The sequence below is a fragment of the Chinchilla lanigera genome, unplaced genomic scaffold (assembly GCF_000276665.1).
Source record: "Chinchilla lanigera isolate Chin_1 unplaced genomic scaffold, ChiLan1.0 scaffold00034, whole genome shotgun sequence".
Classification (NCBI taxonomy): domain Eukaryota; kingdom Metazoa; phylum Chordata; class Mammalia; order Rodentia; family Chinchillidae; genus Chinchilla; species Chinchilla lanigera.
This window is the reverse complement of record NW_004955435.1, coordinates 2,606,929-2,632,177: the sequence shown is the minus strand read 5'-3', so window position 1 is coordinate 2,632,177 and position 25,249 is coordinate 2,606,929. Positions and strand designations below refer to the sequence as shown.

Genomic DNA, 25,249 nt, shown 5'->3' with positions numbered 1-25,249 from the left:
TTCTGTGAGCAATGCTATTGGTATTTAAACTGACATTGCAATAGATTTGTTTATCAGTCTTGGAAGTATTGCTTTGACAGTATTGATTGACAGTACTGGCCGCCTTTCCAGGAACACCGGATATCTTCCCGTTCTCTACTGTCCTCTTTGAGCTCCATTTCCAGGGTGCTGCAGCTTTTGTGGCAGAGGTGTTTTACTGCTCAGGTTAGGTTAATTCCTGTATAATTTTTCTTGTGCTACTGTGTATGGTGTTGCTTTCCTATTTTATTTCTTAGTGATTTCATTATTAGTGCACAGCAAGTGTGATTTCTGTGTTGATTTTATTTCCTGCTATATTGGTGAAATTGGTTATTTATTCCAGGAGCTTTTAAATGGAATTCTTGGGTCGTCTGTGTGGAGGATCATGCCACCTGCCAATAGTACTACTCAGACTGCTTCCTTTTCTATACGCGTGTATTGTGCTTCTTTCTCTCACCTCAGTGCTCTGGCTAACGTTTCAAGTACTGGGTGAACAGGAGCGGTGACAGTGGGCGTCCTTGTGCTTTCCTGACTGTACAGGGAAAGCTTTCAGTTTTCCCCTTTTGAAATAGTTTGGCAGTAAGTTTGTTGTATTTGGCTTTTATCAGTTGAGGTAAGATCCTCCATACCACTTTTCCTCAGGGCTTTTATTACGAGTAGATGTTGTATTTTTATCAGTAGCTTTTTTTGCATCTATTAAGATGATCATTTTTTTGCCCTTGCTTATGTTTATGTGGTGTATTTCATTTACTGATTTGCATATGTTGAACCGTTCCAGCTCCCTAAGATGAAGCCTGTGAATGGTATTGCTTTCCTATTTTATTTCGTCATGATGTATGACTAATAATCATCACTTTTGATGATTTGTGGTGTTCTGTTTACCAGTACCTTGTTGAGGATTTTTGTGTCTTTGCTCATTAAATAGATTTGCCTGTAGTTCTGTTTTTTGTTTGGTCCTTGTCTAGTTCTGGAATCAGGAAAATGCTAGCTTCCAGGAATTACCTGGAGTTGTCCTTTGGCTTTCATTGTGATTTTACCCTTTTTCCTTTATAATTGCATTTATTTGGGTCTTTTCTTTCTTTCTTTCTTTCTTTTTTTTTAATAGAATTGACTATAGATTTGTCTATTTTGTTTATTCTTTTGAGGAGCCATCTCTCCATTACTTGATTCTTTGTACTGGTGTTTTAAAGTCTCAATTTTGTTAATGCCTGCTCTAATCTTCATAATTTCCTTCATTGTACTAGCTTTGGGTTTGGATTGTTCTTGTTTTTCTGGGACTTTGAGATGCCTCATTAGGGTATATTCTAAGCAGGCAATACTGAGGTTCTATAAACTAGGTGGATTAGAAGGAAAAATACGGATAGAAGAAGAGAAACAATCTGAGGCTAAGGCTGAGAAGATTCAGACAATTACTGATGAAATTATTTTTATAAACTGCCATTTAAAAATATGGAAACTCCCTGGATGAAGTTGGAAAGCAAAGCTGCACAGAATATTTGGTCAATTTTCACACCATTACCCTTTGTTACGACCTCCCCCCCCTTTCTTTCTTCCTTCCTTCGTTCCTTCCTTCGTTCCTTCGTTCCTTCGTTCCTTCCTTCCTTCCTTCCTTCCTTCCTTCCCTCCTTCCCTCCTTCCCTCCTTCCCTCCTTCCCTCCTTCCCTCCTTCCCTCCTTCCCTCCTTCCCTCCTTCCCTCCTTCCCTCCTTCCTTCCTTCCTTCCTTTTTTGTTTCAGCTAAGGTCTTGCTTTGTAGTTCAGGCTGGCCTTGAATTCATGGTGATCCTCCTGCCTCAGCCTACTGAGTGCTCCAATTATAGGAGTGCACCACCATGCCTGGCTTGACACTACCATTTCTTAACAGTAATTTGACAGTGACATTCTGCTTCTTTCTTATATTACCATAAAAATTGATTTTTTAAAATATTGGACAACTCCCTATTATGTATCAAGTATATCTAAATTCTCTATCTGAGCATACCAATGTGTTGGTCTCTGTCACTCTGTGCTACATTTTACATGAATTCACCAATATATTATATTTACTAAGTTTCTCTCTGACCATATCCTCTGCAGAATGTATTTTATTCATTTTTTCAAGTCAATAACTTGAATTTTTATTTTTATAATTTTTATTTAGTTTTTAATGTCCTCTCATTTCGCTTTTATTTTTGTGTGTTTTGTATTGTTTGTTCGGCATGGTTAGCTTCACTATTTGATTTTATTAGAGGAATTATAAGCATAAATTCAAATATATTTTCAGATGGCCTCATTGTTTTTGATTCAGAATAAATTAAACTCTGGATTACTGGTAGTCTTTATTAGTGTCAGTTGTACCTTGTGGGCTTGTAGAAAATATTTTGTATACCTGTGTTTGCAGTGGTGATCGTGATTCTTTTTCTCAGGGTGAATTCTCTCCTTTGCATCTGACAACATGGATGCCAGGGCGCCTACAATCATGTCTTATCACCGTGGCTCTCAGAGTACTTCCGTATTGATATTGTGTTGATGTTGTACCTGTGCAAATTGTACAAGGCATAGCTGGACTCATATCCTAGACTCAAAACTCAATTTGTTTTGTGCTTTTCCTTTCTCTTTACCACTCAGCTTTATGTACATCGTTACCTAAATTAGCACTTTTTAGAGTTTTCTAGCCCTTTACTTGGTTTTTCTCCGGTACCGGGAACTGAACTCACGACCTTGCACTTGCCAGGCAGGCGCTTTTGCCGCTGAGCTAAATCCCCAGCCCCTCTAGCCCTTTACTTGGGAAGTGCAGTTCTATAGCTGGTCTGTGATTTCAAGCAGCATGTCTTATTGCAGATCCTTTCCTTAGGTGGGGCACTTTTGGTCTCAGGTATACAGAGGAACTGATTCTGTGCTATCTCTGCTCACCTCTGAACCTGGTTCCCCTCTAGCCTATAGCTTTATTTCTGCCTGCTGCCTTGTGTTTCTATTACTTTTTTGATCCATTAAAGTATCTGAGTTGTTTAGGTTGTCTCTGTACTTTAATGTTGCATGTACCTCTGTGTGTGTGTGTGTGTGTGTGTGTGTGTGTGGGAGAGAGAGAGAGAGAGAGAGAGAGAGAGACAGAGAGAGAAAAGGGGGGAGAAATTATAATATGGCTCTACATTTGGAGTAAAGATTAGTTGAATCAAAACTTTATGATCTCATTTTATGACCTCAAATTCTTACAGGATTAGTAACATTGAGTTCCAGTTCTGAGTAGATTTCTAGCCTTTGTCTCCAGCTCCCTTGTGTCAGGGATCTGCCATCCTGAAGGGGTTTTCTGTGAATGGGTGATATAATTTTGTGTTTTCACCTTTGTTTATTCTTCTTGTTCCACCTAAATAGTCTCCCAATCTCTGTCAAAGTCTTCATTCTTTAACACTCAGCCTAAAAACTAATTTCCGTGGGGCACGTCTCTTGGTTCTCTCACCATTAGAGAAGTTATTATTCCGTTCCTCATGCTTATGGACTAGTTTGCACATGGTTTTCATCAATCTCGGCCCAATCATTCATAATGAGATATTTAAATATCTGCTGCTCAATAATGTGATTACTGTGTAAAGTCACGGATTGTGTCCTATTTGTCTTTGAAACTAGTGCTTAGTATGGTGTTTGTCACATTGTAGGTACTTTCAAAATGCCTTCTAAGTAACTGTGTAGTTGTTAGAACAAATTAATTAAATTTAGACTCATCTTTTTAATTACAAATGTGGACTTAATACAAAAAGTACAAGAAATTTATAGAAAAGGAGAGTACATGGTAATATTGATGTGTCTTACAAATACTCATTTAAAAACACAATTAAAAATCCATATGTGATTGTTTCAATAGAAAGTTAAACAAATATATAGTTGTCTTCCAAGAGAAGAATACCAATGTTAGTTTCTATAAATGCTGTTTTACACTGGTATATATAATTTGATTACTGCAGTGACAAAGAAATATCAAAGATAGTTTTGAGATTAAGTAGATAAATTTTCTGGAGTAACTACTGTGTTGGTTTGGGGGTTATTTTGCAAGGGAGAACAATGTAATACAGGACACAGAGTTTATAAGATTATTTATAATAGTCACCCAAAGAACCATACACAAAAGTGCAGGAAATCTGTCCATATACTGTAGACCAAGAATCCAGCTGGGGGCCTTGATCCCCCAACAGTGTGCTGCATGAGTCCAACTTAAGACCTAAAGCTCATAACAGTGCCTCCCATGAATCCAACTGGAAACCCAGAGACCATAACAATATCTCATGCAGGCCTGTTTCATAGATCTGCACTGCAAAGGCCCAAAGGTCAGTGGTGGAATCTAGAAAGTCTGCGCCAGCGGGATAAAGGATTTGTGCTAGCAGGCTGAGGGATCTGCACTGGAGCCAGGAAGCAATGCTCAAAATGAGAACCAGAGCTCCCCTGAAAGTTACCACAGCCTTCCTCAGCAACAGTGAGGTGCCGAGCTCCTCCGATGATCAACATGGCCAAGTCCCCATCAGGGAAGCCAACACAGCAAGCGTCTCCAGGAGACTGGCAGTGCACCATCTTCCCCTCCAGAGCCAGGAAGTGATGCCCAGAGTGAGGACCAGAGCTTCTCCAAAGTGAACCAAAGCTATTTTCAGGGCCAACAAGGTCCCGAGATCTTCAGAGGATGAAAACAGCCACGTTCATCAGGAAAGCCAGGATAACAAACTCCTCCAGCAGAACCAACAGCTCCTTACAGCTTCTACCAGTTCCCAACAGCCTCTCTCAGCTCCCAACAGCCATTCTCAGCTCCCAACAGCCTTACTTCTTCTCCAGTTCTGCCTCTTATGCTGCTGGCAGAAATCCCCAGGGGGGCCTTGCACACCCAGAGTCATTCTTACTCAGTTCAGCTGGGGGTTATAAATTGACCGCCCGTGGTCAATGTACCACACCTACGAATATGGGAGCATTATGTTAATACCCAAGTTGGCAGTGAAAACTCTGTGTAGGATTTTAGCAAATTTTAAGGTGCCTAGAATAGAAACAGATAGTCTGAAAGTACTGTTGGAATAAAAAAGCTGACCTCATGGTTAGTCAGTAGATACATTGGAGTTTTAAATCTTTAGAAAAATGAACCTTGGTCTTGTTAGTGTTTTATTTGTTTGTTTGTTTTGTTTTTTTGTTTTCTTTCCGGTACTGGGAATTGAACTCACGACCTTGCGCTTGCCAGGCAGATGCTGTGCCGCTGAGCTAAATCCCCAGCCCGTTGTTAGTTTATTTACTGGATAGCATGTAAGAAAAAACAAGCCAAAGGCTTTGCCTTGGAGAAGATGCTCCAGGCAGGTGTTGGCTGAATGGTGTGAGCAAACAGAGTGAGTGACCGACTAAGTGCGTCTCGACTGGCTTCCTGTCTCCAGCACATAGTTCTCATGTTCTGAGGTGGATGATACCTCATTAGCCAGATTACAAAGTCCAGTGACAGGGTATCGGCTGCTGCTTGGAGATGTAAACTCATGTTCACTGGCAATGGAACAAATGCTACTTTGGTTATTCTGTGGTACACTTTTCGTCTAGAAAGGAGCTTGATGTTTCCTGCGCAGGAGACCAAAATGACATAAAGGGTATAGAAATACATGGGAATGTCTGGCTGTAGTGTAGATAGTGAAGGTCACCTGCTAGCTTAAATATTTAATACCAATTTGTACTTAGCAAATTGTCAAGAAATACAGTGTTGATAAATTCTGAACGTTCTCTGTCTTCATCAATTAATGTTACCAAATATTTTGGAGCAAATTATACTTGTCATACATTTGCCATTTTTATTGCTCTCATTCATATTTCACTGAAGTTCTTCACACCCCTCATACCATAAGGGGTGGTGGGAGACAAAGCTCTTTTTTTTGATGTTTTGTTTTTTTTCCGGTACCAGGAATTGAACTCATGACCTCGCACTTGCCAGGCAGGTACTGTGCCTGGGCTAAATCCCCAGCCCCTCATACCATAAGGATTTGAATGCTAATCCAGTTTTAGTGGAAGTTTCAATATTGGGCTAAATCTGTATTTTGTATATTAGAAAATTAATTTCTCTCATTTGAAGAAAATCGTTGAAGTTTAAAATATTTTGATATTGAGCCATGAGTAATGGCATACGCCTGTAATTCTAGCAATGGGGAGGCTGAGGCAGGAGGATTGCTGCAAGTTCTAGGCCAGCCTGGGCTACAAAGAGAGTTCAAGTTCAACCTGAACTGCATAGTGAAATCTTGTTTCAAAAACACACACAAAATAATTGGTGCTATTTACCAGTTTTCTGCAAACTGAAGTTTTAAAAAACAATTTCCTTTCATAATATTATGTGCGACATTTGTGAAGAGAACCAAGGTCTTGTGTGTTATGGCACTTTACAGCGCCCCCAGTCGTATAGCTGTTTCTCACCAGTAAGAAAACTGAGGCCTGATTGTTTAGGAGTCGGCTAACTGAGGTTAAATAACTCATTCAGACTTATTTAACTTCTTGACCACAGAATAGGGTCCAGAAAACATCATTTCTGTAGTGGTTAGAAAATGCTCCTGGCACCCTGTTCCTAGTGCTCTGTGCTATCACAGTTTGATCCTCGTCTATAATACAGTGTTTGTCATTTGCTTACCCATAAGCTAGCAGAAGTATCTGTTTCTCTTTCAAGTTCAGTAGTTTTCCCATGAGCTTGAACTTAATAGGCACTCAGAGCTATTTGTTGGATGGATGACTGAATGAATGAATGAGTGTTTTCCTGGGACCTATCGGGGTGGCTGAGGAAGCCTTCTGAGGAGGAGCTGACACTCATGACACTCAGTGCTGAAGGAGGACGGACGCTGAGCAGTTTAACAGCTCTGCAAAGTGCGGGAGGGGCCGCACATTTTGTGTTGAGGGAAAGTAACAAAGGCAGGAAAACAGAGAAAGAATATGGTGTGTTTAACTAAAAATACTCCTTTTTATGAGTATTGCCCAAATCACTACTGTGCTGTCGTCTTATATAGAGAACTTTAACAGCGTCTCTTCAATAAAAAAGGGTTTATGCACCCACTATGCTGGGAGAACAGATTAATATCTTCCTAGCTTGCAAAGCAATTTCCTCTCAGTGGGATTGTTCTGAAAAGTTCACTTAGCAAAACATATTAAGGAGGTAGAAGGTGAGAAATTTCATAGCTAGAATGAAAAGATAGGGCGTAAGAAAAATGTATGCTCTCAAATTATTTTAAAAATAAGTTTTTCAGTTTAATTAAAGAAAATTTAGATTTTGTCTCATCCTATAAAATGTACTTATGCATTGGAAAAATATCAATTTTAGTTGGATGGAATAAGGGAAGCAAAAAATTATACTTGTATCCGAGAGCTCCCCTTATTAAAGAGAGATTCATTTACTGCTCTGTGTACTCCCACCTCTCTCGGTTTCAGTCCCTCTTTTTAGTGTTGATACATGAATTTACCTCACTACCTAAATACAGAGCTGCACACCGAAATAGCTCACCAGAGCCATAACAACCAACTAAGAATATACGCGAGTGGTTACCAAGTCATTGTTACTGTAAGTCATCATGCTAGTGGATATTTGTGGAGAAGTTTCTGCTTGGTTGCATGCTGTAGCTGCTACTTTCACTGTAAACTTATGAACATACTTGGCCTTCGTGTCTTTTTATGCACTGCACTTTTATTCAAAATGACACCAGTTTATTTCGTATTCTTCAAGTCTTCTTGAGTTGGCTTGAAATTTTAAAATATTTTTGCATCTTGTTTTCTAGTTAACGTTTGTTGAGCAGTTAGTATAAAGCAACATTGGTGGTGCTGTTCATAATTATCTCATTTTTACACAGTAACTTCTTAGTGGTCACTGTTTTAGTTTCCACCCTTGTACTGTGCTTCCCAGCGACACTGAAAAACAGCTCCTTTCCCTGCGGTATATTTTCCTTTGTTCTTATAAATGTTAGAGAATAATGCTTTACATTATCGCGCAGTTCCTACATGGCAGGGACTGTTTTAAGTGTTTCACATGACTCATCTACTTCACCCTCCCTACCATGTTATGATGTCTAGACTGTAATTAGCAACTTAGCTGAGGGAACCAGAGAACAAAAGATTTCAGTAACTTTCCCGCGTCACCCAGGTAGTAACAGAGCCGGACTTAAATCCAGACCCCACTGAACTGTTTCTTCTCGGGCCCTGTGGAGAAAAATGTGTTATAGTAATAGTAAAATGAATATTTTTGCTGGATCTTTTTAAATAAATGAGTTTTTGTTACCTTAATCGAAGCAGGTATGTGTAAAATATATGATGATGAGTATAACGTGCATGATTTTAGTATATTGTAACAGAAAATTGTCAAATTCTCTGGGATTACAGACCATGCTTATAAGACTGTTAAAAAAGGAAATTATAGTACCCACAGTCTAGTCTTTAGAACAAATCAAACCTGCCTAAGGGTCCTGAACTTGGATTTCGCACACCTTGAGGCAACACCTAATGTCACAATAAACTGGAAATTTTAAAGTAGAAATGGTAGAGAAAAGCAAGAATCTCCGACACTTATGAAATATTGGTGACTTGTTAATGATCACCAGAATCTTAGAAATTGACAATAAAATATTTCAAATCTAAACCATACCAGAAAATATGCCAGTGTATCTTTTTCTTTAAAAAGAAAATAGAAAGAGCACTTAACTCATCAGGTTCTCATAAGGATATGGTTTAACATTTACATCTACTTTATTGACTATGAAGATGTAATGAGATAATATTTATAAAATAGAGAACAGTACTAGCATAGAATATAGAATAATCCCTGCCTAAAATAAATAAATCCAGCTCACATGTGTAAACATCATATTGTCTCCCTAGTGTAAAAAACTGAAGGAGTAAATAAGATCCAAGGGTACAATAGATGCTGTGAAAGGGAAAGAAACTGCTCAAAAGGAAAGAACAGCTAGGATGGAAGCAAAGAGAAAAGAAGGAAGGGAAAGAAAAATATATATATATGCACACACACAAGATAGTTAACATAATTGTACTACTAATTTCTATTCATTGAAAGGAACAGTTAGCGTTTATACTCTATAATCTATTTTGCATGCCTGTATGTGGCAATCTGAGCAACTACTTTAAAGATAACAATGTGCAGTATGATAACCATTGTTAATTGTTATCTTGTTTTGAATTCTTTATCATTTTTATTGTCTTTAAAATAAAATATATATAAAATAAAGACAGTGTTCATATATTAGTATATTAATTACATAAGCTTGAAGAACAGTTATAAAAATTCCTCATAAACAGTAAAAGCAATAACTAGAGTAATGGCAAAATTTTAGCTTTTCCATATGATTTTAAATTAATTTATTTCCAAGTTAGCTAACCCAAAGACATGGTAAACAAACATCTACTCATTGGAGGAGAAAATGGAAGAGAAACCAGGAAAGCAAATCATCTGTTGCGTCCAGTGAGATAACTGCTTTGATAAAAGTATCAGTGGGATGCTGTGGAAGGTCAGACTGGCCCTGAGTTGAATTCTGAACCAGATTTGAAGTAAGGCTCTTCCAGAAATGAGGAGTAAGTTGGCATATTCAGGGACTGGAGATGACTGGATCTGCTCATAGAAATGTAAGCGGAGTTCTGGTGTGGGACAGGGGTCCCCCGGAACTGCAGGAAGGTGTAGAGGTCACCTTGTGCCAAGTTCTCCCTCAAAGCAGTAGAAGGTCCTGTTCACATTGGGGCTCTAAACAGAATGCCAGGATTGAATAGAACACTTTTAAAAAAAAACTGTGCTGAATAAGTTTTCCTTTGACTTAGGGTAATCAGGATAAATGTAGGTAAGTGAACGGCTACTTGAATTTAAATATTTAAATTAGGTGTGTGAGGAAAGGTTCATTTACTACTTTTGAAAAGGGAAGAGTGGCATCATCATTAAGGATTAAAAACTTGAGATAAATTTGCGGTGAACTCCATGCTTGACATTCAGTGATTCCTAGAGGAAGAAAATCCTCATCTGGTTATTTTATACAAATGTGTTATTTGCATCTCTAAAATAATCACAATCACTGCTGCACTTACCCTTTTTAAGAACTGTACAAAAAATCCCCATTACAAGCCTCTCACATGAAGTTAAGCCAGTCCAGCATTTAAAATAGCCATTACATGTGCAGGTTGAAGTCCTCCCCTTTACCAGTTTGGAATTTAAAATATAGTAGGTGCTTAATAATTCTGAGTTAAAAGATACCTACTGGGCCTATTTAGTAACACTCAGTAAGATGTGGAAAAATGGTTTCTAAATTCTGTTCCCGATGAACGCTGTGTCTTAGAGCAAGTGTTGTCTTTGTTGTCTTCACAGTTGTTTTAGGTAAACGAGCCCCTCCTGCTCTTCTGCTGTCACTCACTGTGTTTTTTGGCCAGTCCTTACCTTTTGTCCTGTTAGCTTTGTGAGCCGCCAGCCACTCCACTGTGCTCGTCCTGTTAGGACTGTAATGGGTCCTTTTAACCTTTGCAAGAGCAGTGAGTAAGGAAAAAGGCAATGGGAGAGCCGTGAGTTAGGTGTCGCCTGATCAATTTACGTGAACAGTGCAAAACGTAAAGTTTATACAGTTCTGTAACTTTTCCCCTTTGATTTTCTTAAACTATAGGTAGTAGCTTCTCATTGCAAGAAAAAAATGCAAAAATACAGAATTATAGGCAGTAAAACTCTACCCCACATTTTAAACCTAAATTGGATGCCTTTAGAAAAGTTTAAATATTTGCGCAAGTATTATTTTTTCATAATCTCTAGGAATTTCATTGTTAAAAATAACTTTATTATTTATGGATTAGACTATTTGACTTTCTCTCTTCTTTAATTGAAACTAGATGTTCAGGGGTTGATCAAATAATTTGCTGTTTAAATTTTAAAAAATTATTGCAATAAGGGACACATTGCCAATAATGTTGGAATAGGTGTGTCCACTGTAAGAGGGAGTATTTGGAGTGTTGTGAGGAGCACTAATTGAAATATATCTTTTATTGTAATTTTTAATTTAAATATGCACCATATATTTGGTCATCCAACATTTATCTACGTGCCAATATTATATTACTATTATTCCTGAAATTACCTTCAAATAAGTCATAAAATATGGAGCTTTTTCAGTCTTGAAGTTTACTGAAATATATATGTGTGTATATATTATATATTATATGACTAGTATATATTTTTGTTACTTTTCCTACAGTTGCCTCATTGACATTAAGTAAACATACAAGTATTTCAAAATTTGAAAAGATAATTTGCAGTGTGTATGGCCGACCACAAAAAATGATGTTCTTTTTCTATGAAGCCTGAAGGATGCTTGATATAAATCAAAGGGTTTATGACACTCCTGCGGAAAGAGTCCAGGTGAAATAAGATTATTGTGTAGTAGGAAAGCTATAATAAAAGCTGTCAGTACTGTCACCCGCTCTTCTCTAAGGTCTATAAAGGATCAAACGTGTATTGGGATCATGTAACAGCTGTCTGAAATGTGAATGGAACCGCAGTTGTGGTGAGCAAGAATATACTGGTTTGAAAAAACTTGTGTATGATTTGTATTTAAATTACAGTGGTATGTTGGATTGTCAAATGTACTATGAATCTGAGACTTTAAAAAAATGGCTACATACTAACTAAATGTGTAATGTACCTTTATTTTGAATATATGTGGTCACATTCATTTAAACTTGCTCAAATAAAATGTTTCATAATGTAAATGTTACCTTGCTGATGAATACTTACTGAAAGAAAGATTGTATTTATACTTAGGTAGAATATTACATGAGGGAAAATACCGTACTCTGGAAAGTAAGGAATGTGTTGTTACCTCTTACCAGGTAGCAGCAACAAAAAAAGAACAGGAGAAATATGCCTAATATGGGCACTGGAAATGTGGAAGAGCTAAGAAGCAGCGTGTGGAGCAAGAATGGAGGAAAGCCTATCACATGGACTTTCAGAGTCACCAGTTGTAGCCATGAGATACTTACGCAGCTACGTGATCCATAACAAACAGCAGCTATGTCTGTAGTTATAATTAGCTGTTTTTAAAGTGTGAGCTTTACAGTACGCTGTGCAATCCAGTGTATTATCTTTAACTTTCCAATTTCTAAGGAAACTCCCTATAAGCCCTATTTACTGTTTTTTAGTTGAGGAGTATGTTTATATTATACCATTAGAGTGGGGACACAAACGAAATCCTGAAGACATATTCCATACATATAAACAGCATTCAGTCATTGATAAATTGGACATATTATATTTTCATGGTCTTATTTGTGAAGAACGGCAGTGACAAGACTTTTCCGTAAGTGTGTACAGGTTATTGGCAGCAACCCTATGGCATGATTGCAGCAGTGGGCTGTTTGTCTCACCGAAAACCCTAAAATGTTCAACATCACTAGTGTAGGTGCTCAGGATTAAGGAGGAGTTACAGTCTCTTCCATGGATGAATCCTGAGTCTTCCTTTTTATTGTCTAATGGGTTGCATTAGGAAATGCAATTTTTCATTTATTCATTCAACCATCCCACTTTATTAGCAGCTAGAATGTTCATGGTGCATTGATATCTGCTGTAGGAAATAGAATAATCACATATGCAACCTAAACTTGCAATGTGAAGCTCTACTGTTCTCATTTCTACATGACAAACCCTATGTGTCCTTTAACTTCCACCGTACATATCTCTAAGTATTATCTTTCTCCTGAGATGGAAATAACTTTTTCTTCTTCTCATATGAGCACTCAAAGCACATGTGTGCTTGGTGCCTGTTAGGTTTAATGATTGTAAATAACTGCAAAACATTATACTGTAACTCTTCACTAGTAGCAGTGAATAACTTTCAGCACATTTTGAGGGCTATAAACAATAACTGTTATGTTACTAAAGTGCATACTGTTTAGTATAACCATAAAATCTTTAAAAGTATCAGGACGAACTTGTGAAGTACAAATTAGTATCAGATTTGCATGTGAGAAAACATATCTGAAGAGGTTAGATCATTTGCCTAAAGTCTGAAAACCAGGAAAATGAGGTCAAGAATTAAACAGGCAGGAGAGCCAATATGCTTAACCTTTATCCTGTACTTTTAGAGTTAATCAGTTTAAATGCTTTAAAGAACCAAACTATTTAAGCACTTCGTTATTGTTAGCATACATGTATGTTTGGGTGCATGCACAAATCCACACATATCCTCATCTCTCTGTTTGTCTCTCTGTCTGTCTGTCTGTCTGTCTCTCTCTATATATATATATATATGTTTGCTGACCTACATGTCAATTATCCAAAGAGATACTCAGAATTATTAATCTGCTAGGCAGTTGTTACGCAGTTGACATAGCCCAGTGATCATAATTCTTCTATATTCATTAATTTGGAACTGCAACTGCATTATTGATAAAAAACGGATGAGTACTCAATATTCATTTGTTTCTTACAGCTGCAGTATAATCACTTATTGCCAATTTTATTTCAAAAATTCAATTTCTTTTTTGTTTGGTCTTTCTCCAGTACCGGGAACCGAACTCACGACCTTGCGCTTGCCAGGCAGGCGCTTTTGCCGCTGAGCTAAATCCCCAGCCCCCAAAAATTCAATTTCTAAGTCACTGTCTTATACTGTTTAAATAAATTTGCAACAGAAGTTGAAAATGGGGGCAGCTTTCCTTCACTGCTGCAGCCTACAATGATCTCAGTCTCCCCTCCAATTCTCTGTGTAATAACCAGGAACATTCACTTGGAAAATAATACAAGCTGATTTTAGCCAGTTTAGTCATTAAGTCTCATTTTATCATATAGTCTTCGTGCTGTCAATATTTTAAAGCCCTGCTGTATTGAGAGAACTTTAAAGACTGAACTTACTTTCTTTGAGTTTTGCTCTTTTTTCATGCTTAATTATTTTTTCTGTGCACATATTCGTGATGTGGGCATATTTTCCACTGTATCTTTAATTGATTCATGTACACGTTTCCCTTCATCCTTCTTCTACCTTTATACATCACTTACTTATTTTCAGTTCTCCTTCCAAATCTTCTTTTTAGGGTTAAGAAAGAAAGATAGGGGCCGGGGATGTAGCTAAGCAGCAGAAGTGCCTGCCTGGCAAGCGTAAGGTCCTGAGTTCGAGTCCCATGCCCAAAAAAAAAAAAAAAAAAAGGAAGAAACACAGTCAGATTAAAAGCAGCATTGTTCAGCACTTTTTTTTTTCTGTGTAATAATGATAGGGCTTTTCTGTGTAGTAATCATAATAATGATTTTCTGTGTAGTACTGTTTAAAAATTTCAAAAGGTACTGTTTTTATGGACATATTTTATTTGCTAGTAAGATAAAAAGATGTACAGAAGTTTGTAACTGCTCAAAGGGCCTCTGAGAATTTTGCAGCACAGATAAATTTTTAAATAATAGTGTTCTAAGCTTTCCAGCACAAATGATTATAGTTACTTAAAAATAGTAAAAAAGGGAGCTTCCTAGTAACAATACTAATTCGAGAAAAATGAAGACTGAAGAATGGATTATGAAAAGTGAGTTTTTACCTCTTTTTCTTTCAGTCTTCAGATAGCAATAATGAGACACTGGTGTTTCGAAGAGATTAAATTGGTAAAACACCGCCTTTTAAAGCTCTAAGGGGTCTTCCTATGTGGCTGTTGTAGTCCTGGTTGTAAGATGGTAAATGTCTTCTTGTAGTTAACATAGCCCTATTTTTTTGGGACATTACTGGATCCTCAGTATTCACATCTTTCCAATGGAGATAATAATAAGTAAAAACAAACAAATTATTGAGTTGAAGTAGGTCTCTTCGTTTGATTTAAAATATGATTACAATGTAAACTGTACATTTTTAAGCTATTGGTATTGGAGTAAACCAAAAATCTTCTGACAGGCTACAGAATCTTTGTGGGAAAGTTCTGTATTATGTTTTAGTTTCAAGGTCACAATAGTTATCCTCAAGTAAATTATTTTGGGCATCAAAATAATGAAGTGTGAACCATTGTAAATTTTCCTCTTTTGAGTTGTTTTGCAGCATGTACATGTAGATGGAAATTGCTAGTAGATAAATAGCTCTGTTTAAAAATTATGTTTGGTATTAACTTGCACACACAAATAAAAATTTAAAGCCTTAAAACTGGATATCATAGATGTGGTTAAAAGGCAGAATGGTGCACAGTATTAAAATTGAGTTACTTTTAATGATGTTACCATAGCTTCCAGCTCAGCAAAATGTAGAAACTGAGCCAAGATGCATATTAAGGATATTCAAAGTTAGTTCCAAATACCCTCAAGCCTGTTGAATAATCAAAGCAGCAGTATCAGAAAGCACATATAAAGGGTTGTTAATGGAATATGGAGAGACGCAGAGCTTTAAAAATAGCCAGAGAATTATTGAAGGCTGAGGATTGCTTTGGACTGACCGTTTACTGGATCCGAACAAGAGATTAGTCTGATCATGTTTTAAAGATACTAGCCAACTCTATTGGGTCCTTTTATTATGCCATAATCTGGGTACAGGATATGAATGCTTGTGGAACTGAGACATACGTGTCACTTCTGACTTTTATTCCTTAACTTGAACCCCTTACATCCAACCTGTTTCCAAATTCTCAGTTTTCAGCAGTAATATTGCACATTTAGTGAAATACATTAGACTATGTTTTTGTCTACGCCAGTGTTACATGGTACAGAAGGTCCTGTACCATCTTTTGTATCTCAGGTAGGAAGGTCTTCCAAATGGTGGGACTAAACATAAGAGCTCTGAGAGTATATAATATTGTTTTAGGAAAATACTTTAATTTTTAATGTAAATGCTGATTTTCCCAGTTCCATTATAAATAGATTAAGGTAGAATATACAGAGTTTTATAAAAAGTGCTGACTGTCTATATTGTCTGCAACCCAAGACAATATAAAGTGGAGTTTAAGGTTTTCAGCTAGATTTATGTGTGCGTGTGTGTGTGTGTGTGTGTGTGTGTGTATTTGTGTGTTCCTGAGAAATTAAGTTATTTAAGCTTGTAGTATAGTACATTGTTTAACAAATGTTTGTTACAGTTCCAACTGCTGTGGATGCTTACCAATAAGAGAAGCAGGGATCTGTTCTCAGATGCATGATAAATGAAATGTCACTTCTTTCATTATTCACTGTAATCTTTTTGGTGCTGTTGTACTGAGTAAAACTGTCCTGTCTCACTGACATTTGAGTAGGGGGACTCACGTCTCTCCCTATAGAATGATATTTGATAGATATAATTGAATAGTTTTTGTCTCTTAAGTAGCTGTACTAAAGTTTTCACATGTTTTTATGGCCTTGTTGAATCATGAAAGGTTAACACTATTAAGAATGCTGCATTTTGCTTTTAATGAATTACATTTTTATTCTCTCTACTAAATATAGAAATGTAGAACAATTATCAGTAGTAAATACATATTAAATACTGTATTACTTTAAAAATAATCTAGTTTACTTAGTGTAAATGCAGTTACTGAGTGATTAAAATACTATGTACCTGTTTATCTGAATTAACTTTTGCTTTTATAGTGCATTTAAAAGTAAACTGCATTATAAGAGAATAACTGGGAAAGGTAAAAGGAGAATTAAAGGACTGAAGATAAAAATAAGTGCAATTTAAATGTTACTTCTAAGGAAAAATTTATGTAGAACTGTGGTTAACAATGATTGTTGACATATTCCCTTAAGTACTGTGTCTGTGATTTTTCACGGTATCAATCATTTAAAGCAATTTAGGTAATAACATTCTCACATACATTTCTGCTATTTTATTTACACCATTTGCCTACATTGTTGTAATGCGGTACCTTTCTGATTTGGTACAGTAAATGCACGCTGTAATATCTATTATGGCATGGTCAAAGGATAATTTATTGTCAAATAGAAAAATAGGTCAACAGTAATGTCACTTGATGATCAAACCCCCCCAAGTTTAATAAAACATCTCACCAGTCTGCATTCCAGTGCAGTGGTTGATATTTTATTAGGACTACCTGGCTATAGCAGTAGTGTAATTACTGAGCTGTCAGAGTGATAAGTGGGATTAATGGCAGCCTGATGCACTTTAGTCTGCAGAGCGCTTAGAGAATTGCAAGATGGTATTATTATCAGAGTCTGCCCATTCTGGCATATTCATGGCACCAAAGAAAAAAAGAATGCTACAATTCAGGTTTGCGTTGCCCTGCCTCATTAACATTTGACATTTCCAACAGCTGTTATTTGTGAAGTAGCTCAGTAATAAAAGGAGAATTATTTGGTAAAGAGGCTTAATAACCACCACTAAAAATCCTTACATTGTCAATGCTGTTAAGTGAATCTGTTTACGTTGAATTTAAGATTTCTTTGATAGAACAGAAAAAATCATTGCATATTAATTGGTTTCATTTATACCTGCTGACCTTATAAGTTCATTTTTAAAATTGCCTTATTATTCAAATTGGGTGCTAGAAGAAAAGGAAAGCAGAAAACTTGTGACTTCATTAGGGATACCCGAATCTCCATAAGACCTCCTTTTTGCGCTCTCTCTCCTTCTTCCCCCGTCTGCACCTCTGTGCACCTTTGTTCCTGCGTGATGGCAAGTATTTTTAAATGCTTCACATGGCTAGTGAGCACATTGTTGGCTAAAGTTTAGACGAGTCACATTGCCATATGTTAGCAGACCCTTTGGAGCCGGTGTTAGTGCTCAGCATACCTTTCCACATGGTGGTAAAACGCGCACGCATCACCTCATCTCAACACCAAGGACAGAAGAGACCGTGCCATATATTATTTTCACGTTTCTTTGCAATGTATGCGTCAGGTCACACTTTCAGTAAATTACATTTTGAATCCAGTATAGTATTTCAAGAAATAAATCATAAGTATGAATAAATAGGAATTCGACTGAACGGTAAGTGTGACTCTAACAATGGCCTTTGCAGAAAAGATGGGGGGGCTGCAGTGACTACATTTCTTGGAGGAGAATTGATGATGAAAAGACTTTGGCACTCATTGTGTAAAATTTAATTTAGAGAGAAGGCTAAGGGCACATACCAGAGAAAAGAGATCAGTTTTTAAAACAAGATATTAATTAGGTACTGAGAAATTGGCTCAGACAATAAAGAGGACTCGCGTAAAAAAGAATGGCATGGAGGCAGTTGTTTCCTTGAAGGCAATGCACCGAGGCCTTAACACGTAGAAGCGGATAGACAGTAAGCCTGCTAGTCTCAGTCACTAAGTCTGGCTTCTTACATATGTGAAAGTTGTATACCTTCAGAGTAACTTCTGTCTGCAGCCATTTCTGTCGGGCCAGGTTAAATGCCGTTAGTTCACCTCTGCTATCAGTTCTCCTCTTTCTAAGAACTTGTAGTACTCTTTCTACTCTGAAGTCATTCTCTTGAGGGATCCTACCCTTCACTCCTGCCATCATTTACTCTCTTCACGTTCAATCATACGTCAAAGTTCGGTCCAAGTATTACTCCTCTCAACAACTTCTCCTGACTCTCCCTCCAGGATTATTTCCCTCTGCTGTCCTCCCTCAGGTTGCTGCATCTCACCAAAACTTACCCTGGTTATATTGCACATTTCAGCATTCTTTGTATGTCTGGACTTCTCCAGACTCCAAGCTCCATGAGAAAACAAAGTGGTCTTATCTGCTGCTTTTGTATATCCTAGGATCTGCCGTGTAACAAAATGTATGAGTCTGATTTCTGTTACCATAGTGAAATATTTGAGGCTTAATAATGTGTAAAGAAGTACGGTTAGCTCACAGTTTTGGAGACTGAAAGTCCAGGTAGCATGGTGCAGAGTCTGACAGAGTCCTTTGGTAGGGGTATCACAGTCGGAGTGCCCGTAAGAGTGAGAGATGAATGACAAGGCAGAGGCCAGAGGGAGGCTGGAAGGGAACTGGGCTTTCTGTTTTATAACAACCTTTTTGCAAGACCTAGCCAAGTTCCCACAAGAACTACATCGGTTCCTGCGTGCACAGGGCCTTCTGTGACCGAGTTCCTTCCCACCAGGACCTATCTCTTGAAGACTCCTCACCCCCCGCCAGCACCATCACCCTGAGGACCCAGATCCCAACATACAAGCCACTGCTTGCGTAGATACACTCAAACCGTAGCACAGGGTTCGTTCCATGCTTATTAGAGAGCGTACTGGAACAAACACACACATGATGTACAAATAAAGGATGGTTCTAAGCAGAGGTTTCAGTTGTCTCTAAGCAGTAACTACCGCAGTCTTGTTCCAACAGTGTGTTTGTGAATACATACCAGAATTACAGGTTATTTTTCTCAAAGCGCAGATTCTTATCCCAGTAACTCAGATTCGCCAGGCCTCCATGGTGCATTGTGTGACGCATACCAACCATCATACCACAGCTGGTTCTTAGGTATGCTCAAGTACGGGCAAGCCTCTGGCCACTATTTCAGAGAGAAGACTTTGCGATACAATTGGAGTGTAAGAACTTTATGTGAATGTCAACACTTGTACAAAAGTGAGGAAGTAGAATTGAGGCATCACAAGAGATTTCAGAGGATCCCTGCAAACTAAAGTAGTTCTCCAAATACGGGGGAAGGAGTTTGGTTCCATGCCCCTCTCATTGACCTGACCTTGGGTGAGGGCTGCCACTAGAAAAGGGGTGTGGCCTTACTTGAGTCCTTTTGTTTAGCAGATGTCAAGGCAGCGAGTAGAGATACATGGTTTGGTTGTGAAGTGGATGGATCTGGACTGTGCTGTAAAGCAACTGCTACAGAACCCAGTGGTTTTATGACTGGAATGTAGATTTTAAAAATCAGAAAAATAGAAGGAGGGAGGAAGGGAAGAAGAAAGGACATTGAAATTAGTAAAACAGGAGACTTTACCTTTGCATTTGTATGATAATTGTGACACTGTAACATTCAAACTGTAATATTCTGTGTGCTTTACCATTGTCAGTATACTGAGGAATGAAAATTATTATAGTACAGGACTAAATCTTTGGTGTGATCCTATTGAAATTGAAGAGGGCCACTGAGTGGAAGGACAGTTAATACCTAGAGTGGTTCTCTTCCACACATCTCAGGAAGTGTGCAACAGGAGAAATACAGTGAATGGGTAGTTATTTGTTTTTAAAGTTTGTACCTGAAAAGAGCACAATTTTATTTATACTTACTAAGACATTAACTCTGAATGAATATAAAGTGAAAATATATATAGAAAATTATGTTGGTTACCTTGTACTAATATTGTTATTTTATTTCCTAGGTGCCTGAAATGTGCAGATGCCCCCTGCCAGAAGAGCTGTCCAACTAATCTAGATATTAAATCATTCATCACAAGTATTGCAAATAAGGTAAATTTAGATACAGCTGTACTATTGAAAATTGGTAACAGTATTTGATCCAGATTTCTTTTACTATTATCTTAGTAAATGTATAAAGTTTGTCATAATAAATTTGACAAAAACATTAAAAATATATCTGTAGGCCCTTGAAAATAAGCACATTTTATTAAACTCTTCAAAGTTGAGTTATTTTTAATAAAAATATATATTGCATTGTTCTTTTTTATCTTTATTTTTTTTGAGAATGGGTCTCACTATGCAGTTCAGGCTGCCCTTGAGCTCACTTTGTAGCCCAGGCTGGCCACAAACTCTCATGGATCCTCCTGCCTCAGCCTCCTGAGTGCTGGGATTACAGGTGTGAGCCACCAAGCCTAGCAAATATGTTGGCACTCCTGGGAGAGTAGGGACAGCCCTGAGTTTTCTGTTTATGCTGTTAGGACTTATTAGTGTACTGGGACAATGAAGATTTTTGTTTTTTGGTACCTGGAATTGAACTCAGGACCTTGCGCTTTCTGGGCAGGTGTTTGTGCCGTTGAGCTGTATCCCTGGCCCAAACTTACACTTGTGGACCTACACGGGGAATGAAACATTGTTCTTAAAATTTACTTTATGTTGAAATTTGTTCTTTTTTTAACATGACATTCATTGAATAAATTGTCTTAATTTTGCAAAATGCTGACAGATAGGAATTATCATTGATCATAAAAGCATTTCAAATTTGCTAAATATTTTGTTTTACAATATGGTTTGGTATTAAGTCTGGCGCACTGAGGTACATCACAGGAATGGGCTTTCTTCCTTCACTGAAATTCAGTTAGTTGGTTAACATCTGAAGTAATTCATAGACACTGACAGAGTTGTAACCAAACAGAAAAAGCAAAAGAAAAGAAAAAGGGCTTTTCTGGACATCAGTAGAATACAGAGAGCTTTGATCTTTATTTTTTTTAAATCAATGGAAGGCTAAGCCTAGGTTTCATTCATTAAGTGAATAGTTGATTGATTGAATAATTAATACTACCTATTGTCTTTGTGAAAGCTGCATTAAAAGCTCTTAGACAAGTGCCTTGACCTTTAAGAAGTAAGTACAATTCAGAAAGTACTCATAAGGTCGTGGAGAATATTTCTTTTTACTGGGTTCAGTACTAATGTCCTAAAACACTGTAAATATCCATGCAGTTCATCTTCAAGAACTAGTTACCTTTTCATAGATGAAGATAATTTTTTAATATGTCAGTTATTTAAAACAAATATTTTTGGAAGAAAGTGATAGCCAAATGTGTATAGCTTTAAGATTTTAAAATAAATTATTATTTAGGTATACAGGCATGGCATTTATCTACATGATAAGATTTATTAAGATATGATGTCTGGGTTGAATTTTTAGATAAACTAGTATATTTGTTTATGAGCCTTGGGAAAATTAATTTACTTTTTTGCTTCCACTTATGAAGAAAATATTGCGTGTCTTACAAGATTGTGCTGTAACCTGAATAGCACTTGTATATGAAAACGTCTAATGTAGTAATGACTTCAATATTTTGTCGCTGCATATTTATTTTACTACTCACTCTGTGTGGTGAGGACCACCGTACAAGTGATTGCTATTGGTTGTTGAGGTTATTTGCCGAATGCCTTATTTTCCCAGTTCGGTGCGGGGCACTGGGTAGGGCTCAGTCCCCGCTGTGGCCTCGGTGTAAGACATTCATAGTCGTGGGTGAGGGTGGGTATACTAAGGAACTCATTAGGATAGGAGAGAGTGGTTGGTGCTGCAGTGCGTGTGATCAAGGAAGAGACTGCAGCCTGTGGTACCGGCAGCGTGAGCACACAGAGGCCCGGGTTAGGGAAATGTAGTAAATGCAGCATCTCCAGGGAAGAGCCGAGATTACACGGAAGAGAGGAGTGGGCTGGAGAAAAGACAGCTTGGGATTCACGTGTGAAAATACTTGGGTAGCGTGCTCAGTATTTGAGATTTATTCATCAATGCTTTGTTTTGTAACTTACAAGACAAATTGTGTAAGGGATTTATCAACTACATTTGTCATCAAAGGACCTTTGTCTTACCAACAAAAGGAAATAATTTATGTGAATTTTATTGTTTAATAATAATAATCTTTTCAGAAAAGGACTGAAGTAAAATGTCCAAATTTGAAGTCTAAAATGATTTGGCTAAACCTGTCAGTTCTCAAGAAGATACGGGAATTATGACGTATCATCTTGGAAGATCATGCTACCCAAATTTTCCCTTCCTATTCCAAACTTCAGTAGTTATTCTCTGATTTTAATTATGAGCCACTCCACTTATTCAGAGTCCTCACAACTTTATAGGAAAAAATGGCAAAAAGATGATGATATTATTTGAAGAGTTTATAAAAATGTCTAAGATAAGAATCTCTATTTTAGAAAAACCTCTTTCCATCAATTTGTTCATATTCTTTACTACTTGATGAAACATTGTGATTAGGTATTTATTTAAACAGATTTCCATATGAATATAAGATATTTGAAGATAATTTAATTGAAAATGTAATCTTTTGTTAGGCATTTAAGAGACTACTGTAGGTAATGTTTTTTATTGAGGAATCACTTTAGCAATCATGAAAGGTCAAAGATTTTGTTCTTTGAAGCCTGCAGCTTTTCAGGTGTTTACTGGCTGTGTACAATGTAGGCTGTCCCGTACTGCTCTGCCGGTGGACCTCGACGCAGGAGGGGTTCTTCCCAGGTGGAGAGGGTAATTGAATCGCCTGGCTCGATGGGCCTTGCGGCTCTGTGAGAAAAGGATGTCACTTGTGTTGTATTGTGTTAGGCTTCTTTATTCAGTGGAGTTTAGGCCAATACCTCCATTCTTTATTTCCTTACAAACTGGATTACAGCTCTAGTTTCGAAAGGTACACTGAATTGTATTTTACCTCCTCAGTTAGTTTTTCTGTTTCATTTGTGCAGGCTGTTGTTTGCAATTGTATCTCTCAATTGGAAGTACATGTTTCAAAGTCATCAGACTGTGAATACCAGACTATATTTCTTGACAGTTTTCCTTTTGAAAAACACTTCTTTATATAAAAATGCATTATATAGATATACATATACATATATATACACATATATGCATATATATAAAACATGTTTTTAAAAGTGTTTTGTATTTATGACCTTTTGTTTTAAACAGTAGTGAAATGTTCACACTTTAAAATTATCACACTACATTGTGAATGATTTTTCCACTTATTTGCAGATTTTTGTAAAATGTTGCTAGACTTTTACCTATATATAAATTTAATAGCACACATTAGAGAAAAGCCTTACTTACATGAGTCAGTGTGGAGAAGGTTCTTCCTTCTAATAGGTCTTTACTGAGACCAGCTGGATATCAGGGGAACAACAAAATCCAGCCAGCAGAATTTATTGACATATACTATTGACAGTAGTATTTTTATTTATTGAAAACAATCATCTTGATATATATATATATATATATCATACAAGTGTAGCAAAGCAAAAGAGGAGAAGTATAATCAATAAATTGGGTACATTCTACTGCTGCATTTGCTTTTCTTTTTCAAAGACTAGGTGGTTTTTACTCTTGCAAACTGAATGTTGGTTTGTTCTAGGCTAATTTTCTGAAAGCAAAGTTATAATTATACTACTTCTGTGCCCACACAACTTAGTTGCTCCTAAGTGTCTAGAAACTAAAGTCCAAATATAGTGTATTATGTAAATAGATTGGGCCATCTTTCATTATTACACTAGAATATTAAAGGAGACAAATAGTAGAAAGTTCAGAATTTACCACCCAGTAATCTTAGAATATAAATATGTTAGATATATAAAACAAAATATATCATAAAATTTCAGTTTTTCTGTGATGTATGCAGTCAGTTCTGTCATCTCTATTACTAGGAAGTGTGTAATTTGAGCATTTCTGTCCATTTCAAGAGTGTTGACGGAAACTTACCTACCAACCATAAGAAGATGCTCAAGAGAACAAACTTAATTTTTTTTTCCTGGGCTGGGGATTTAGCTCAGCAGCACAGTGCCTGCCTGGCAAGTGTGATGTTGTGAGTTCGATTCCCAGTACTGAAAAAAAACAAAAACAAAAAAATTTTTTTTTCCTTTCTCTTATGCTCCCAGAGGGTACATAATCATTACCCTGAGTCAAATGTTTCCTTTGGCATAAATCCGTAACTCTAAACTCATGGGTCAGTTCCTTTACAGACAAGCTGCCAGCTTTTGAGTGTTATGAATGGTACTCCCGGAGGGTTTGTTGTTGTTGGCCTAGAACAAGGTACTTTAATTCTAATACCTTCTTTTCCATTTCAAAGGAAAAGTTTTTGTGTTACTAATTCTATTTCTTTTAAAACTCAATAAGAGTATCACTAATGTTCATTTAGTGAGAATTTAATTAGTTTTGTTCATTTCACATTTTGCCCAATTTTTTTTATTTTTGTAAAATCTTGGAATTTACATGTGGACTTAGTTTATAGTTGATTGGAATACTTTAAATTTTTATTCACAAAGACTATGTTATCACAAATTTGATTTTCAAGTTGTTCTTGATGTTATTTTTCTTCTTCTAAAAATATTTTTACTGTGATGTTATTCAATATTATTTTCATTGTGGCAATTATTTTCTTTTTTACTTCATAGAAGATATCATTATAGTGTTGTTGGAACTCCGTCTTCCACTCCTGTGATTGAAATATGATCACAAGTCCAATTATTTCTCATTTGTGGGCAGTGTCATGGAGGGGTGGTGTTTTACCGAACGTTTTGTCTCTGATATTCAACAATTCTATACGAACTTAACTAAGTCTGTATATTTTTTCATTTATCCTTAGTTTTCAGTGGAATTTTAAATATGTGGGTTGATGTCTTTCATAATCTATGGGGATTTTTTCACTGTCTCTTTTTTTATAGAACTCTTGTTTTGTTTTTCTTCTGGTGCCGGGAATTGAACTCATAACCT

The 25,249-nt window shown here is 36.9% G+C and overlaps 1 protein-coding gene across 1 annotated transcript in view; it reads left to right on the top strand.

The window, feature by feature from the left end:
- Dpyd (dihydropyrimidine dehydrogenase) overlaps window positions 1-25,249 on the top strand; it is a gene marked incomplete at its 5' end in the record, with an annotated part of 793,723 nt that overhangs the window by 168,730 nt on the left and 599,744 nt on the right. Inside the window, one exon of the mRNA XM_005389092.1 lies at window positions 20,211-20,298. Coding sequence (XP_005389149.1) covers window positions 20,211-20,298 — 88 coding nt within the window. The remainder of the gene's footprint in view (window positions 1-20,210; window positions 20,299-25,249) is intronic.